Source organism: Cheilinus undulatus, linkage group 15 (genome assembly GCF_018320785.1).
Source record: "Cheilinus undulatus linkage group 15, ASM1832078v1, whole genome shotgun sequence".
NCBI classification, from domain to species: domain Eukaryota; kingdom Metazoa; phylum Chordata; class Actinopteri; order Labriformes; family Labridae; genus Cheilinus; species Cheilinus undulatus.
Window position 1 is genome coordinate 15,028,997 of NC_054879.1, and position 19,936 is coordinate 15,048,932.

The 19,936-nt window shown below is 38.2% G+C and overlaps 1 protein-coding gene and 1 non-coding gene across 32 annotated transcripts in view; one reads left to right on the forward strand and one right to left on the reverse strand.

The window, feature by feature from the left end:
• Positions 1–19,936, forward strand: part of clasp1a (cytoplasmic linker associated protein 1a) — a 133,104-nt gene that overhangs the window by 33,440 nt on the left and 79,728 nt on the right. For all 31 annotated transcript variants that reach the window (XM_041806946.1, XM_041806953.1, XM_041806959.1 and 28 more), the window contains exons 3-6: positions 13,463–13,541; positions 16,165–16,268; positions 16,674–16,765; positions 19,710–19,785. In XM_041806946.1, the coding sequence (XP_041662880.1) occupies positions 13,463–13,541; positions 16,165–16,268; positions 16,674–16,765; positions 19,710–19,785 (351 nt within the window). The remainder of the gene's footprint in view (positions 1–13,462; positions 13,542–16,164; positions 16,269–16,673; positions 16,766–19,709; positions 19,786–19,936) is intronic.
• Positions 12,956–13,082, reverse strand: LOC121523139. The gene has a single exon (XR_005993027.1). It is a non-coding gene; the product is annotated as a U4atac minor spliceosomal RNA (small nuclear RNA).

Below are 19,936 nucleotides of genomic sequence, written 5' to 3' on the forward strand. Positions count from 1 at the left end.
CATTTTGCATGTTTCTATGGTGCCACAGAAGCGACCAAATAACAGATACACTTTTTTTTTTTTTTTTTAAATTCCACTGGTTGCCACAGTATTCACCAGAGAAACATGCAAAATGAAATAAATTCAAGATGGCGGCACCCATGGAGGGGACCCTCCCCATGTATGAATAGAGTGCTTCTTCTGAGTTAATATTAAAGAAAAACACATTTTTTTTCAGGTGGATAAACACTAATTAAGATAGACCTACCTATACACATAATGTTTCATTTAACCAAGTTTGTTTGTTTTACTAAATGCTACTAGGCTAAATATTACACATTGCACCTTTAAATAAAAATCTAGAGTTATGTACAACCTCAAAGCTGTAAGCAAGATCAGCTTTTTCCTAGGTTACTGGGTCTTTTTCTGTCTTTCTTGTTTACATGTTCTGATGGATTTCAACCCATTTTTTCTACTTAAGGAGCCTGAAAGATCACATTTAGAGAATATAAAAGGATCTCACATTTTTGAGTTGACCATATGCCTAAACTTAAGATAGAATCTGACAGGGGTCTGACATTTTAAGTAACATTTACTGGAACTAGAAGATTGTTTGTGGTACATTAAAGCTGGTTTATAGGGTCAGCATTATGAAAATGTTCTTTTTTTTTAACAGGAAGGGCAAGTGCTTTCAGCTGGGTTAGAATGACAGAGCAGTGAAGTCTCAGTCTCCTGTAACTTTATCCTAATAAAACTATGGAAAAGATCAAGTGCTGGAAAGTTATCAGTTCCTCAGGACAGTGTCAGTTATTTACTTGGTCTCTTAATTCCCCTAAAGAGACAAGAAAGATCTGTTAATGCAGTAACTAACTTAATTGTAATCCTCCTTAATCTCAGTTAATGTAAGGATAAACAATTATTTCCAACAGGTTCCCCTCCAAAAAAATTTCCCAGTTTTTACGTTGTTGAAATGTTTTTATTTTGTAACAGCCATACCAGGAAATGAGGTGTTTCCAGCAGCAGCATCTTAATGAAACTGAGTGGCAGAGAAACAAAACTTAAACCCTCACAGATTTAAAGAGAATTAGAAAAGCAGATTTCTGTGATCTTATGCACAGACCAAATCCTAGTGTGATATGAAACGCAGGTCATCTTTTCCACCCCTTAAATAAACTCTTACAGTCTGAATGAATAAGCAGTATGTGAACATTATATTTACACATTAGATTAGATGGAGACCTGAGTATGATGACCATTCTTTTACATCATCGACCTACACATTATCTTACTTTCTACCTGTTTATTTCCATCCATCTGTTTTTCAGAGTGCTGTAGCTGTTGTTTACATCCACTCTTTCTCCATTCATCTTTTGCATCCTTCTCTCTTCTTCTTACTTTTAGTTTTGCCTCCTCTTGTCTGTTGTCTTTGTCTTGTCTGCAAAGAAACATGCCGTGACTAAAAACTTCTGCTCTGGAGCTATTAACAGGCCTGTGATTGCTCTTGATATGTGTGTTGAATTGAGTGTACATGCATGCTCATGTTTATTTTCTCTTAACCAATTTTGGCTCTGAGTGTCTTCACCCAGAGCTGTGTGGGGCTCAGGCCTCAGGAAACATTTTTTTGGCTTCTTTTTGTGTCTTTTTGAGTATTCAACTACCTTTAAAGCTATTGCTGGTACTTTAAACCTTCATAAGGATGAGTACAGCACATTAAGTAGATTTGGAATTTTAGATACTTAAAACTTAAATGAGTTACATCCCTTTTTTGTTGCACGCAGAGTTTATCCAAAGACTTTTCTCATCCCCACATGGACAGATGTTACTGAATGTTTACAGAAAGGTTGATATTTACGGATGACAAATTACAGGAGGACCCTCGGTACATGGTGAGCAGATGCACATGCAGGCGAGGAGGGATCACTGAGCGTTTTGATGAGGCTCAAAGTGACTTGAATCATGTGCTGTGGCCTTCACAGATGTCATCCAGATTGATATTTTTCTGAACCCCACGCCCTTCAGTTCATGGTGATACACATGTTGAGCTTTCAGTGAACAAATTAGTCCTTGAATTGACTGTATGCTGAGTGTGTTTATTGAGTTCACTGTTGGGGAGCCCTGGTGGCAAGAGTTAACTCACTGACCATAAGTAACAAGTTTCAGGAACTTTTTACCTCCACCAAGCAGGTTATGTGGTCGGGTGGGTTTGTTTGTTTGTTTGTTTGTTTGTTTGTTTGTTTGTTAGCAACATAACTCAAAAAGTCATCGACAGATTTTCAGGAAATTTTCAGGAAATGTCAGAAATGACATAAGTAAGAACTGATTGGATTTTGGCAGTGATCCGGATCACCGTCTGGATCCAGGAATTTTTTAAAAGGATTCTTCTCTATTGGGAGATAGGGCTAGGTCTAGGATGCAGGCAAACTCCTGAACGCTGTCTAAGTTGCATAAAAACCCTGGCAGCATATAACCTTGCAAAGCAGATGGATACGCCCATTTCCTTGCTTTTCAATGGTGAATCCATCTTGTTAAGCTCCCATCTGAATCGTTTGGGTCCGGTTAAAAAGTTACAGGACCAATCAGCGACGAGGGGCAGTCCTTTTAGGCACGGCAGAGTCGTGACGTAAACAAGCAGCAGCAAGAGGCTGGTGCAAATATGGCGGAAGAGCTTAGCATGAATGCTGCTAAAGCGCCAGTTTTATCAGAACTTGACAACAACTCTTCATTAAAAATAGAGCAAAGAAAAGCAGTGAGTTGCTTTCTTTTCAAAAACGACAAAAGTCGAGTGCTTACATGCGCTGTTCCCTGTAGCTGTGCATGCGCAGCTTGATAGCTGCTATGTCACATGTTTTGTTGCTCTTATTGGCCCGTATAGATGTGACAGAACGTTCATCCAATCACACTCCAAGTTTTTCTGAAGCCTCTGCCTTTTCTCAAATGTTTCCTATTGGAGCTTTCCTGTGAAACACATCCATCTGGCGTGTCAGGTTAGGCAGCATATGGTTGCAGATTGTTTTAATGCAGTGAAATTTAAGGTGCTGAGGTGCAAAAAAGGCATTACTTTTTAAAGTTGAATTTCTTTCTGGCATTATATATAGCATTATATAAAGTATGTGCAATATAAAGAAGTGGATTAGGCAGGGATGCAAAGATCTGTTCTGCAGTTTCCTGCCGTTAAGAGTTAGAAATTTGACTCCATGGCTAAATTATTAAAACTACCCCAAATCAATAAATTAAATTAAATGAATAAAACTAACATTGATGATAAAAACAACTAACCCTCAGCCTTCCTGTACTTGCTCCAGTCTAGATTACAGTGACAAAGTTTAGGATATTAAAGCTTTTTTAGGGTAAAGTCAGATAATGCTCAAAAAAATCCATCAACGATAGATTCCTACTTTCCATCTGTGATGTTTCTAGTTTTCTAATAATAAAATAAAAAGTCAAACTCCTCTAAAATCTTTTTTCTGCTTAGCAAACAGCCCCATGTTCACAGTACCAGCATGAAGAAATCCAGAGCTTGACAGGCCGGTTGCTTCGCTAAGCTGAGACGGGATGGGAGGTTTAAGTCAGAGGATGGATTTTGTTGAGTGCTGCACACATTTTAGAGCGTTTTGAAGAACATATGTTGTTTAGAATTCTGTATTTCTTTATGCTGCTAATTGCAGCATTAGTAGCATTTCATTGAGTTTATTTACAATTCCCATCCACCAAAAAACAAACACAGAACGTCACTTTAATGACAAATAGAATAAATTTGGGTATTAAACAAAAAGGAGAATCAAAATTACTGACAATAAAGGCTTCAAAAATACCTAAGTTAAAAATGTTTGTTGCTTGCGAGAGGAATGACTAAATCAGAAATTGCATCAGACTCCTGCACTCTTCAGCAACAGGTGCCAAAGTTTTGTCAAGAACACAACCTGATTTCAAATCTGCAAAGTCCAAACGTATGACCGATATATTGTCTGTTTAAAATTAGCAGCAGTTCTCATATCTGCTGATAAAGGCTGTAGTGATAATACTGTGCATCCCTGCTTTCTGTCCCTGTATGTTATTTTCTGTTTCCTTTTTCATATATTTTCTGGCATACAAACGTTCAAGTTTATTATAGACGTCTGAATGTTAAAACTCCAAAGTGAGTATTCTCTGGCAATATTCAGTCTTTTTTTTTACCTTGATTTGATGCTACGTTTACCCTCAGAAAGTTTAAAAAAGGATGGCAAAAAGAATAAGAATGTCATTTAAATTTGGACTAAAGGGACAGAGAGGTGCACACTCAGACATGCATTAGTATCAGTAACCATATGTCTGGAGGAGGATGCTCTCGTTTCACTGTTTTCACTGCAGGAAGTCAAGCATGAAGTTACATCTCAGGAGGAAGTGAACTGGAAAAGACTCTGTGTGTATTTGTGTATTTTCTGTGAGTGCTACATTCACTTTTCTCTCCATCTGAGATCTTTTTTTTGTGGTATGTGTTCGCACTCCCGGCTGTTTTACATAATGAATGTTTACTGTACATCTCGCCATGCCTGGAGCCAGCTGAATGCGGCTGAGTCACCGTGTGGTCACTGCTGGCTCATCACACTGCAGGAATATGATCACTGCTGCTGCTGCTGCTGCTGCCTCTAAACCTGGCACAACATCAGTGCTACCCATCCCACTTCTACTGAAAATGATTAAGTCATTAGACATCCAGAGTATGTCAGCTTGTGTTAGAACATGCAAAGAGTTCTCCCTTTAGCAGCAATATGTGGATTTTCAGCCAACTTTACAGATTGGTTTAAAAGCTGATTATTTTTTTGTGTGTTTTTGGGTGTGATATACAGTATATGCGTTAAAAAAAAGTACTTTACATTTGGATATGTCCAACAACAAGTGGTAGTGATGTAGTCAATCAATAACTGTCATATACTGAGAGGCTCTTTGTCCATCATCTGGATATAATGTTTGCATTACACAGTGTCTTTTGTAGCATCATTATGTCAGCTTGTCAAAATGAATGACTGTCAGTAGAGTCTGATGTTTCCAAGAAAGCAAACACTGGAAGAAAAACTCTTCTCTGTGTAGAGATCTTTCCTGTCATGTTGTCCAGCATTCAGAACATCAGTGTGGGCCTTCAGTATCAAGCACTTTAAGTTTACTGGGAGCAAGTCTGTCCAAGGATTACATCAAAGCTATTACAACCTTTTTATGACCGCAGGTTGGAGAAATTCCTTCTTTTTTAACTAAGTAGCCATTTTGACTTATAAGCATTCAAACATAAGACCAGGGATTGAAAAATTGGAAACTGATCTTTGAATTTTTCGCCGAATCGTTTGCAGGTAATTAGGTATTTGATTGTATTGTGTAGACCTGGGTGATATGTCTGAAAAAACAATCAAACCAATTCAAAACCAAACCCAGTTTACAATTTTAGTAAATCAGCATTCATGAGTCCTGCCTAAAAAATGCCCTCTAAATCAAAAGTGTTGTTTGAAAACAACTTCCTAAAACCTGAGGGTTTTCTGAAAAACCTTCTAAAATCTTTTAGCTCAACCTCTGAAGGAGACATGGATTATTAACCAAGTTAATGTACAATGCTGATGAGCTTTGAGCTCGTTTCCCCTTTCTGATGTAGGCTCTATTGGTGCCACATTTATATGATAAAATCATGACATGTCACAAAACCCTCAAGACTCAATAAAAGTATCATTCCAGTCTGGAGAGACTTAATACAAGTTAAAAAATGGACAACGTTGAGATAGCTTAAATGTAGAGATGAAGGGCTGAGGGATGCACAAGAAGCTGGACCTGAACATCGATGAGATGCCATGGAGGTGGCTGGGGTGGAGGAGGGTTGCAATGGTCACACAAAGAGAGGTGAACAGATTTTTGATTATGACAGCAGCAGGATGATTGGATGGATAGAGGTCGTGGCAGAATGGGATTGGCTCAGGATTTAAGTGAGTAGAGCAGGAAAACAGAGCGGGAAAACAGGCAAACACATGAATATTTATGAATGAAGGATGAAGGGAAATCAAACAGGCTTGAACTTATGCTTCATTCTCGTGATTTGCCTTATTAATAAGACACCACATTGTCTTAAATACTACTGTAGTCTGCCTCTTTGTTGCTGCCCTCACTTAGTTGTCTGCCTCACTGCTCATTTTAAAAACAACAAAGCATTTCCTGCTTCAACTTTTCTGTATGATTACTAAAACCAAAACCTCCACCTTTTTGTGTGAATCATGTTGTGAATCATGTTGTGAATCATGTGTCGTAGAACAGTTCAGCTGATTCTAAATGCACAGATGTTTCATCCGTTCCTAAATGTAGAAGCGCACCAGCATCTCTTTCTTTCTTAAAGGTATATGCACACGAATGTTGCATTTGGTTTGAATGGGTTAAAACTGATCCATTGACCAGACCTAATGTTGTACTATTTTGCAGTAATTATAAACATCAACTAATGAATGCCCGATTCAAACCAGCAACAGGAAAAAAAAAAAATCATTTGCTGTATGTTTTATGTCTCTGTCTGCTGTCAGAGAGCAGCTTTACATCCAGACAATCACAACACTTCATTTTAACTGTATTTACAGAAAGTGGTAACGGTCACTCTTCTATCATTGGCATGGCAGCGATAAGAGCCAACAGCAGTCTGTAATCTGCTGCTCATATTTACTTTCTAGCTCACGTCCGTCCGTCTGCAAACACATGCACACTTCTTGTGCTCTGCAGTGGCTTAGTGAACAAGCTTCAAGCAAACATACAACAGGAAACATCGCACTTCATCCGCCAGTCTGGAGGCAGTAAAGCTGATATTGATAAGAACAAGAGCTTTCATCTGTGTAGAAACGTACCTGAAAATGTCAACACCTGCCAGCTTAAATGCCCACCCCACATATATTTCTGAAGAAGGCCTTTGAGTTACTGCTACAGTGTGGGGAGTCAGTTTGACTAAGCAGACTGATGCAGACAACGTCCTGGCTTTATGAGCTCGGCTGAGACAGAAATTAGTCAGTTTTGTAGCAGGAGGCGGAAAGGGAGGGCCAGGTATGCTGCATAATCATAAAGCTCTCAGCTATAAACTACAACCTTTAGTTTTGTGTGTGACACTGAGGCAGAGCTTGACTTTACACTCAGTAAAGTAGAGCTATGATTATAACTGCATGTAAACACCCTGTCTGTTTACTTTGTTTTGCATACTTTTAAAATGATGTACTCTTATATATCTGAAAGCTTTTGGTTGTCTTTTGTGAGCCTAATTGAGGAGCTAAGGCATTTTTGCATTGGGTTTATATGATAGAATTTGTGAGTGGCTGTTTTTGGATTGTAAACCTTAGAAAAATCTTGGCTGTTCTCTTAAATTTGGAGGAAATAACTACCAATATGGCGACATGCTTCTCTGTCTTCCTCTCTCTTTGTCTCCGTGTGTGGTGCTTCCACTGGTAATAATATGACAGGCTTGGTGGTGAGCCAGAGAGAAATCCTTGATTTGATTTAAAGATTTAAAGGCTCCTCCACATCACAGACAGCAGGAGGAAGAGGCTGTAATCTCTCCTGTTTCTGTGCAGCAGTTTTAAGAATAAACAAGAAGGTGTGATATCAGCGAAACTGTGTTGATGGTAGTGATTAGCTAGATTAGACGTTGGTCTGCGATTCAACAATACTCTGACAAACTGGTAAAATTCTCTCTGCTGTACAAGTGAATTTTAATTTCAAGTGAGAATAACAAAAATCAATATGTTGTTGGCTGAGTGTGTTGCAGGAGTTTAAAGAAAATGTCAGTAATTGGTGTTTTTCCAGCAATAAAATAAACCCAGCACAAAAAGTAAGGACATTTCTGTTTGGTAGATTATTTCTTTGTTGTAACAGTGCTTCTTGGAAATAAATCTTATACCCTTGGAAAGCCTGTTTATTTCCCTTTTAAATGATACCACAGTTGTAAGGAACATGCATTTGTAGGGTAAGCAGCAGAGCTGAGTATGTGGGTTGTTCCATGAAAAATCTGCAAAATCTTCTCTGGCGATGCCAAACAGCTTATTTTGCTATTGACTATTGGTTGGCATTGGTTGGTAGATTGGATGATTGAAGTCTGAAGATACAAGACATATTGGCAATTTAACAGTTAATTCATTTAACAAACAGGATCCTCAGTAGCGTGTGGAAGAACCATATACCGCCACAACAGCCTGGTACCTCCTCCTCATGCTGGTCACTAGCCTGGTCACACACTGCTGTCGGATGGCATTCCATTCTTCAACCAGCATTTGTCATGAGTCAGCCAACGTGGTTGTGGTGGTCACTCTGGCATGAATTGCAAGCCCAAGCTGATCCCACACGAGTTCATCGGGGTTGAGGTCAGGACTGCTGTCATGCCAATCCATCCTCTCCACTCCCGAAGTCTGGAGGTAGTCTCTAATAAACCCTGCTCTGTGGGGGCGGGCGTTGTCATCTTGGAGGATAGAGTTCGGTCCCAGACTGTGGAGATATGGGATTGACACTGGATGCAGTATCTTATCTTGATATCTCTGCATTGAAATTACCTCCAATGATGACAAGCCTTGTTTTATCAGTGAGGGAGATGCCGCTCCACACCATCACACTGCCTCCATCAGCTTGCAGTTCCTGAGTGCTAACAGGGTGAGGAAATGGACTTCTTGGGTTGTCATCTTCTTGGGATGCCCACTTTGCAGCCTGTCTCTGACATCCCCTGTTATGTGGAACTTGGTCTCGGTTTAGAGACGGGTCTAGGCCTCCCCTAAATAATGACACAACTTGGTTTTACAGAACACCAGTCAAATGTGGCATTAGGGCTGCAAAATGAATCGATAAAAATCGATGATTAAAAGGGTGAGCAACGAATTTATGTGTTGAATCGTTGTGTTGCGTGATCATAGCATCACTTGGCATGGAGCGGAGCTGGTTACGTCACACACAGACGGCTGATAAATTTTACTTTCGCTTAGTTTAGTACTTCTCTGATTATAATCCAATGATTAGTGGAAATATTTAGTAGATATATTCATCTTCAACCGTGTCTCATGATGGAGATGAGATGCTAGCGATGTAAAAATAGCTCATTGACGTAAAAACTCCGGCTGAACTTAAGCTTAGTTTCTGTTACGATACAAGACTGGATAAAACCAATTGCGCTGGACTGTCAGGCGTTCATATAATGCATGCATATTTGCCTCACTTTGTGTTCTGAATGTCTGCTAAAATTTTATGAGAGGGAGAAAAGGTGTGAGCTGCAGTCACAGGGCGAGAGGAGCAGATGGGTGTGTGTTTTTGTGTGTGTGACAGAGAGGAGAGAGAGTTTGTTTGTCTGTCCGTGAGTACGGGTCAGTCTGAGCACAAGTACATTAGCTTGTTGAATAAGTGAGTGACAAATGTTTTTTAGTTATCATATCAATAACTTTAAGAGGCTGAGGCTTACCTGTGGCTCCTCTGTGATAAAAAAAATGCAAGAGGGCGTAATAAAAGCAGAAGCCCACTATAAGAGTCTTTCATTCAAATCATATCCCTAGGCTGTTGTCATTACTATGATCTTAAAGTGACTGGCATGCTGATTCTTGGAGCAGACTCCTACTGACCACTGCAGCAGGAACCATGCTCACAGGTGCTGACAATCAGGTGCCAATTAGGCTCCTGATTGTCAGCACCTGGGAATACCAGAAGCTCAAAATGAGTCAATAGCAACAGCGGAATAAGCTGTTTGGCATTGGCAAGGAAGATTTGGCAAATTTTTCACAAGTGCAACCCACAGACTCAGCTCTGCTGCTCATCCTACAAATGCATGCTCCTTACAAATGTGGTACCAATTAAAGGGAAATCAAAAGGGTTCCAACAGTATAAGTTACTGCTAAAAAGCACTGATATAGCAAAGAAACAATTTACCAAACAAACATTTCCTTACTTTTTGTCCTGGGTTTATTTATTTTCAATTGCAGTGGTGTCGGGGGATTACTTAGTACCAGCCAGCATCTTTTCATTGGATGCGGTTTTTGGCAGAAAGAATAGTATATGAACTTAATTACTGAACACAAAATTAAGTCAAACTTTAAGCTTTATTCAAACAGATCTGTTCTATGTGGTTTATCTACTCATCTTGCAAAAATAGCAAGAAGCAGCATGAAAGAGAAATTGGGAAATGTCCTTGTTTAAAAAAAGACACAAAGAAACAGTGACACAAAGGAAAAAGGTCTAATAAGCCAGTGGCAGCTGGTTATGTAAATGAATATCTGAGTGCGTACATATCCTTCAGCTACAGATTAAATCGGAGACAGGAGACAACCTGCCTGTTTGAATCAAACTGTCTGAACTCATACTGAAGTTTGAAACTTTTTATTTAGAGGTTGGACTGTGATTGGATGAGATTGTGGGATGAAGTGTTTTTCTGCCTGACAAAGGCCTTCAGCTTAAAACCATTCACTCCATGTACTCAGAACAGGAACGAGGTTAGACCAGACTTGTCCAGCTTTTCACTCAGAAAGCTTTTACATTCAGACAGCACCAAACAAAGAGATTCTCTCTATGGAGTTTGTATGCTCATAGTCTCTTCTGCTGGTACCAAAACTTCATCACATCTTCACCATAGCATGAAAAAATGTCTGCAACTTCCCTCCAGTTTTTGTCTTTTTGTATGATAGAGGATTTTTCACTTCAGTGCGATACAGCACAAAGAAAGAGAGCCAGCTGGTGCCTTTTTGATAATTTTTCAACCGTTTGTAGGAAAAAGAAAAGCAGTCAGAAACTCAATGCAATCTTACTTTCTGAAAAGTTCGGATGAAGAAAGCATTAAGCTGTTCTTTTATGGTTTTTGTCCATAAAAATGATAAAGTAGCATAATGTGACACTGTTAAAAGTCAAAAAGGCATGGCACTCTATCCCTCTTTATCTCTTTATTTATCTGAAAAAGTTGCAAATCCTTCAGACGTCATGGAATAATAGCTGAATTCACTTATGGGGGTTTCTAGATCAGGGATTTTCCTCTTAAAATGGATTGTGTTCTTTTATATATTTGTTTGTTTTTCTGCAGACACAGAGTCATGATCCGTGCCAAGCCAAAACCTTGTTGGGTAAGAGGAGGGGATGAAATGGGGACTGAGAATTTAGAGTAGGAGGATTTGGGAAGGGATGATGACGGAGAGATTTGATCCTCGAGAGGGGTTTACACAGTAGACGCATTTGTATTTAGGGGAGTCCGGATGTGGGTGACTGCTACAGGGAGTTAGCAGTCTGTCTGCAAAGAGGAGGAGCCTGTCTGACCTGCAACGACTGGACTCTGCTGTTGTCTGTCTGTTCAACTGGCACTAAAGCATGGAGGGCAGTTGTTGCCGTGCTCCTTTTATGACTCAGCTTTACACAAGTTCAATAACAAGAACAAAAAAGTGTTTACCTCGAGCTAAGAAAAGGCTCACAAGCTTCCTGTGTTGACCTTTTCCTAAAGAAGCTGAACCAAAGACCCTGTTTATACCTTGTATGAACATTTGTGCTAGATATTTGTTGTGAATGCACCTCAATACAGACTGATGATTGGATATGTGATTGCTCAGACTGTACTGAGGTTGTCAGGGATGCTCTCATCCAGAATGGTTTGGTAGAGTAGATGCCCTCATGTCCTGCAGGCATTAAAGAGCAAAAATTTGTCTTGTCAAAATGTTTGTTTACAGAAAAAGCATTCATTTAATTTGAAGAATTTGTTTGAGGGCCAATCAAAGTGGCCCGCGGGCCATAGTTTGGACACCCCTGCGTGACATCAATGCAGGTATCCAGTAAATAGCAGTATACTGCCATATTGATTTTTGGAGTACAAGCCTAATACTTTGGAGAAAAGCTGCTAAAAAGCACCACAAACTTCCTATATCGTTGCTTATTCTGCCCCATTTGTCACGTTTGAAAGTCTTCACTGCAAATTTAGCATGAAGGGATGATGAACCATGAGCAAAGAGACTCGTTGTGCCTGTTTAACAGCTCATTTTGCCAAAACCATGCCTCCTTAAGAGTGCTGGTTAGGCTGAAACAATTCCTTTATTCAAAACAAGTGACCAGCGATGCTGTACTAAGGTAGCCATAGAAATTATGCATGGGCTGTTTTTTGCATAAGAGGAGGACAAGTGATGTCTGATTGCAGGTCGTCCCTGAGTGTATTGTTTATGCAAGGTGTGAACAAGCTCACTAAAGTGCCGTCAACTTGGTGTCTGATTACTCAGCATAGTGATACAAAATGGGAAGAGTTTAAGTGTAAAACTAGCTTTTCAAACAGAAAAGTGGAGCTTCTGTGGAGGTTTGAACCACAGTTAAACTCTGCTGATCCCCCTCAGAGCGCTCAGAGAGTCTTTGTTTCGTCCCTGTCATCAGGCTAATTACTGTAATTCCCCTCTGTCAGAGAACAAAGGGACAGATCTGAGGATTTAACCCACAGACAGCAGACCTCCTGCCTGCTCAGGCTTGATACTCCACCTGTCTGCAGTCAAGGAAGAGCCATTAAAAAATAAATACAAAGTATACAAGGAACTGTTAAAAGAAGTGACGAGAGAGCATGTAAATTAAAACAAGGAGATAGTTAACACATATAAATAGATTAAAAATATGTATTTTTGGTTACTATTTCAATTAGAACACTGAACTAAGACAGTAAGCTGGTGATTTCTTGTAATTTTAGGTGCTTAAAAAGTAATTGCTCAATGTAAGGGTGAATAGAACTTATTTTTTTGTTGCTCAGGTATCAGAACAGTAGTTTAGATAGTTGTATCAAAGTGTAATCGTCTGGTGCTGCTTTAATCCTCCTTTTTTATTTTTCCTTTTGACATTTCTTGTACATATCTGTTACATAGTTCTCTCTTTAATTTCTTTTCTGTTTATTCGCAGCATTTAAGTCCTATAGATGGGACACCCTGTAATTACAAAATCATGGCACTAGATGGTGGTATCATATCTTTGTCTGGATTAGGGTATGTTCAGGTATTTAATTCATTTTACATGCTGTTGTTGTTCCAAAAATTGCACCATGGCCCAGGTAGAAACCCAGGTGGTGCTCATGTGTTGTTATGGTGTCAGCAGGGCTACTCTCACTATGCGTTCATTGAGCAGCTCACTCACCCCATGACAAGGAAAGATGCAGGAGGAGGAGCTTGCAGCTCTACATGACTGTTTGGTCAAAGGGACTTCAGTCACGGTGCAGAAATGAAACTGTATTTTCTGCTCTACTTCAATCCCAAATGTGTCAAACCTAACATTTTGAATTTTAAGGAAATCCAACATTAATCAGAAGCAAAGAAATGCCTATTATCCTGAATGTGTTCTCTTTACCCATAATCCCTTGCAGCAGATAATCATGAATACAGCTATAGGGACTGTCAAAGGCTGTATATGTGATTATTTTATCCTTTCAAATTACTGAAACTACATTACCTCCATTTAAATGAAAGTGGATTTTTCATTTAACCAAACTAGTCAATGTGTGACGTTTTCTTTCTTCTATTTCTGTCTCCACCAGGTGGCTCTGCTGGGTTTGGACCTCTTATCTGCCTTAGTGACACGGTTACAAGAGAGATTTAGGGCCCAGGTGGGAACAGGTAAGAGTCACAGTTATAGTTTTATGTCTTAAATCTGTATTTTTAAGTCTTAAATCATTGCAACTTGTAATACTTTTCATTTCTTAAATGAGAAGCTTCCTTTTCACAGATCTCAAAAAAAGGTGTGGCCAGATTTCAACCATAACTTCCCTGCTGTATTCACAGACTCAGACATAGGATAAAGATTAAAGACCCTGTAAAGTAAAAATAAATCTGTATTTAGGTTTGCCGTATGATAGCTCACTGTGTTATGAACACCCAGGTCAAATTGAAGTCACATAAAGCTTCTCCAAGTTTATAAAATTAAGCTTCAAGTCATGAAAAATGAGGCAGATGGTGTGGGCGTGTCTGTTGAATGAGCTGAAACCACGCCCACTCAGGACATGGGTGGTCTGCAGCATTAACCCCCTCACTATCAATATTCTTCCCTAAAAACAGAAAACAGTAAACAAAACATGCATAACTATAACTTTGCAATAAAACATGAATGTTATAGAATGGTACAAGAGTACAAGACTGAATTCCTTTGCACAAAATGAACCAGACGTCCCTGCTCCAGGTGACTGCTTCCTTCCACAATATTGTAGTGTTAGAGGGGCAGGGTCACTCTCTACTGTGGGCTCATGACATCATGAGCCCAAATATTGGCCCCGCCCACATGAAACCAAGCCAGGAAAGAGATGAAATGGCCTAAATCCAGAATTCAGTCTGTAGATCTCAGAGTTTTCACATGTTTACAGCAACCATATTCCAACATTTCTTGAGTGTTAAGACAAAAACTTTGGATTTCACTTTACAGGGTCTCTAAGATAAGATAAAGATTCAGGGTTCCCGCACAACCTGAAAAGATATATAATAGTGTTAAATTGCAGATTTGAAATTTAAGGCCTTAAAATATCTTAAAAAGTCTGATTTTTGATAGTGACAGGAGGAATTTTCAATACGACCAATCTTTGTTTTATAGCCAACCTTATGTGATTTTACACATCTTACCTCACAAATTCCTTAATAAATGTTTACAATAATTCAGGGAGTCTGTGTTAGATCTTTTAAATTTCCTGGAGGAGGACCTGTGACCCCTCTCTGATTTTGTGTGTGAATAGCACACTAGTCCAGTTCTCTAACATCTGGCCAACCAGGTTGCCCACATAAAAAGTCAGGGTATTCCATGACAAAAAATCTAACAGTTTAACAGTTCAGAATCAATTCAGCAACAAAAATGTGTTGTGATAAATATGAATTTACTGTGTATTGATAGAACGGAGGCTTTTAATGTGCCAAAATTTATCTAATTTTGGGCGTTTATGACCTCAAAATGTCTCCATTGGACGTTTCACATTCATTAAATCAGAAATCAGAAAATCAGACTTACTGGCCCACCACTATGAGGTCTGCAAATTTTTTCCAGCATAAAATTGTTTTATCCTAATCTTGATGATTAAGTCATAAAAATGTGAAAAGTAAAGAGTAGAAATAGTTCGATAAAACATCAGGAATGTGAGGGGAAAAAAATCATTTGTGTTTCTTTTCATACTTGCAATTTTGAATCTCACGATTATGATTTAAACGTTATCATTTATATTTTTGAGGTTTCAGACTCAAGATTTCAAATTTTATCTCATGTTTTGACCTTTTCAGCTCTTAACTTTGACTTTTAATCTGATATCGTGTCCTGTTAGACTCACAATTTAAAAATTTAACTCATATTTTGAACTTTTAAACTCTTGATTTTGATTTTTCATATATTTCCCTTTTAAAAATATTATATTGCTTTTAACTTAGTTTTTTGACCTTTTGAACTATTTTGTTTGTTTTTTTTGCCCTCAGATTTATCCTTAAGCTTAAAATTTCGACATTTTTAAATCTCAAACTCATTTATCATCAGTGCTTAGTCCCTGCCATATGGCCATTATGCATGCACACTTAAAACTACAAATGCAAGGATAATGAGCATGGTGAATCTGGTCTATGGTCCTATGGTGGACTTTGGAGCCACTTCTGAAAGCCAGTTTATGTTAGAGGTGAGAAAGTTGGTATGCAGACGCAGCTTGGGGAGCTCGTTTTCCCCCTACTCTCACCATATTTCCTGTCTGGCTTCAGCTGTCCTGCCAAAACAAAGGCAAAACGCTCTACTAAAAATAATGTTTAATTTTAAAACTATCTAAAATGTGGGTATTTCTAGGGGTCATGTTTGGACAAACTAGTTCTTTATTTTTTAAATGGCCTTCTTTAGTTTCTTTTGTCTTGTTTTTCTTGTTCTTCTGTGTCTCCTCCTTTTCTTTCACCTGAATAATAGGATGAAAGAGGTTACCGTATTGGGCATGTCTCTCACTCATTATCCCCTTTTGTTCTTGGCTATAGTCTGCTCTCACACCTTTTCGTTCTCACTTTAATGTGTAAACCAATTACATTCAGAGTCTTCCATTTCATGGATGTCCACATGTTTGTCCAGACACAGGAGGACTCCTGCCGTGAATTTTGCTATTAAGCTTGAATATTATTCCTGCGTTGTCAGTCTGCAGTCAGTGTTATTGCACACAGCCGTTGATACAACACTACACAAAGGTTTTTAATATCCGCACCTCACAGCTGATAATCTTCTCCTCTGTTCCCTGTCTCTCAGTTCTGCCCAGCCTTATCGATCGATTGGGAGATTCAAAAGACCAAGTGCGAGAACAAGATCAAACATTGCTGCTAAAGATCATGGAACAAGCTGCCAGCCCACAGGTACAAACACAATCACATAAATCGGGTCTATTGAGAGGTCATTATTTCCACCATGTAAGGATTTTCAGTGCAGGGCCTGATCCCGTTTGTATATTCACAAGAAGGTTGATTTATACTATCATAGTCTTTTTTTATTTTCAGGTTGCTTTTGATAAAGTAAAATCTATCATTATAAAACTTTTGCTTCCTCAGTGAAACAAAACTTTGAGCTGATGCATGTACTAGTTTCAGAGCTGATCTGTGAGTACCATAACTTTCAACTGGATGAACATTGGCCATCTCATAACCGCAGAGTGCCCTGGTCACCTGCTTTCAGTTCTAGGTAGTCTGGCAGCAGTCCACAGTTCTTGTGAGATGTGCCAGAGTAAGGCCCATGTTTGTATTGTTTTGTTGTGTTTTTTTAAGTACGTTTGGGACCGAATGCTGGGAGGCTTCAAACACAAGAACAATAGGACCAGAGAAGGAGTGTGCCTTTGTCTCATCGCCACGCTGAACACGTGAGTCATCTCATTTCAGTCACATTGGGAAGGATAGTAGTAAATCCCTGTGTAGTTACCCCCCATTATCATATCGGTGTTAATTTTCCACAATAATTTCCATTTAAAATATGTAAAACATTAAAGTTGGGGTCATTATGCCCTTTTTCAAGGCTTTACACATCTCTCTGATACCCACGTAGTAGCTTCACATGGTTTACAGGTTAAAAAACTCCTCATGTTTCTCACACTGGTGTCCTGAAAAAAACTCTTATTTTAACCTCTGTCTGAAACACTTAGTTTTCGCTGCTGTCTTTTTAACACCCCCCGCTCCACAGACCTGCTTTCCTCCGATTGGCCAATTTTCCGGAGGCTGGCTGGGGGCAAGACTCAATGTTTTGTGCCCGCCCCCTCCAATATGGCTATGTTTACATACTTGTAAACTTTAAACCAGCAGCAGCGAAGGATAGAGCAGGACGTAGATCCTATTGCGATGACCTCATCAGTTTGCTTCATTGAAATCTCGTCTCGGGGAGATGTCGGAGAGATTCCCAACGAACCGTTTTCATCAGTTTACAGTGTAATTCCAAGATTACTGCCACATACGTTTATCTTGCGGTTTGAAAATTTACATACGTGAAGTACGGACACCCAACATTGTGACTTTATGTTTTAAAAGTAGGAAAAAGTATAATACCCCCTTTAAGAAATCACTCTGTAACTGGGTTTTAACTAGTGCTGTAGATCTTTTTTTTTTTTTATTGATTGTAGACTTTGTTATTGATTCATCACAATTAATCTTGTATGTCGAAACATATTGCATTACTCGTAGACTGAAAGATTATAGTAAATCAATCTGAAAGGACATGCTTCTGTATGGCATCAAAACTTTCTGCTAGAATATGGATTTTATCCATAGAGTTATAAAGATTAAGGGCACAGAGAATTTTCACATATGCAAGATTAGGTTACAAAACTACTTTAGTGCGATTATTCAACATGGATTTGTTAATCATATTTTTACCCCTGTGATTGATAAAATCGAATTAATCAAAAATTTTGACAGCACTGGCTTTATTTTATTTATACATACACAATTTTTAAGTTATGCGCTAATATTTCTAAATTGAATTAACAATGACTGAACCTTAACTGTATATTATATTTTTTTTAGTTGTAGTTGTGAAAAGACGGGTTTTCTTGTAACATGAAAGACGTAACTTTCCAAGGTTAAATTAAGTTGCTTTGGTGAAAGCTCACGTTGACTGGCTACAGGTGCAAAAAAAATATGTTTCTTTACAAATTAATCTCACAAAAAACATGTCAAATATACAGTGGCCCTTCCAGGGTGTCTACAGGGTGTTTAGATGTATCAAATGTTGATAAATCAGTTTAGTCCAAATTAAGGCTTTTAAAAAGTATCCAAAAGTCTTCAATGCAAGACTATCAGGTGTTAAATTTTGTTGCTATTTAATTTGTATATTCACCGAACAGGTTATTTTTTCAGCTGTTTATTTTATGTTTCATTTTAATAACGTGACGTTCTTTGGAAAAGCTGCCGGACTATTAAGATTACTATAACTCAACTAAACTAAAGTGAGATATCTTTTTAAAAATTAATTTATCTGAATTTATTTAACCAGGAAAGCCTTAATGAGATTAAGAATCTCATTCACTAGAGTGTCCTGGCCAAGGTTGTTGTCAGCACAATTAACAAAGACACAGAAATACAAAAATAAAATAAAAAGAAGTTAAAGCAGTTTATCAGCTGCAACTGTAAAGCAGTCATGGACACATCAATGCATCAAAATCCAAATTAAAGAATGGTCAAGAATTAGTGTCCTGAAATGGCCATGTTATGAATTTTTTCTAAAAACCTAAATATAGGTTGTTCTGCTTTGTACTGAAGTTCAGATCTTTTAAAAATATACTTAGAGACTGAGGTATGGCTGCTCTAGTTCATCTAACCAAAATAAGACCTTGTTAGCTACCTTATCCAACTTAAGGTATTTTCCCCATATTCTAATCTCAAAATGCTTCAAGAAGCTTAATTGCATACTACTGTAAAAAAATACTACTGACCTTTTGTATGTTGTCATATTTAAATGCTACAGTCATCAACACTGAAACCGTGCCTTTAATGTAATGGATTAGATATTGTAGATGTGATAGTCTTAAAATGTATGAAGAGGGTCTTATAAAAGGTCTTTAAAAGTATTAAGTTTGATGTCTGATTTCTGTATAAACCCTGCTTTAGAGCTAAAGAAGTCAGTAGAGAGAGGAAACATTTTCAGCAACCTTAACCAAGTCCATCTTGGATCAATCTTTGGATAAACACAACCAGGACCTAATTATAAATTATAGAGTCTCTGTCTGTTTCCTAACTCAGACCCTTCACTACAACACATTTAAATCAGATTAAAACAGTTTAAATCACAAAAAATCAAGTTAAGAATGAAAACAAGTACAACTATTGTTAAAAATGCAATATTTTCACGTGTGGTGTTAAATATAAGATCCTTGACATCTAAATCTTTCTCAGTAAATGATCTGATGTAACATAGTAATGTTGATTTATTGTATTTTCCTGATACCTGGCTGTTCCGGCATGCCTGATTTGCATAATCTTCCTAGGACTTTAGACCCTGGAGGAATCACAGACAACAGTGGGCAACAGGAAACATTTAGTTCCTTGAAGAGAAGAAGCTGGAAGTAAAAGTTCTAAACTAAAAGTGATAAAAAGCACTTATGCAATATGTTTACTAAGGAGAGACAGAGCAATTATGTCATAAGAAAGACTTCTTAATTTGAATCCAGGGTTTTTCATAGTCTTTTCAATAGTAGAAGCATTTAAGCATGATTTTATCTGACTTCTCTGTCCATATTCATTATTTTTGGTGTTGTCTCCTTGTATATCACCTCCAGCTGTTTAATTGTGCTGATTTATTTGATTTTTGTCTTCCAGATACGGAGCTCAAGGCCTGACCCTCAGTAAAATTGTGCCCCATATATGTAACCTCTTGGGGGACCCTACAAGTCAGGTATGCCCAGTCCATGCCTCTTCAAACTCTAGTGCTGAATAAAATAGTTATGGAGACAGTTACTGCTGAGTGATGACATGTAAACATGATTTTATAAACTTTTTTATTGGATTTGATATTTCCACCCTTTAAAATATAAGAATTTGATTGT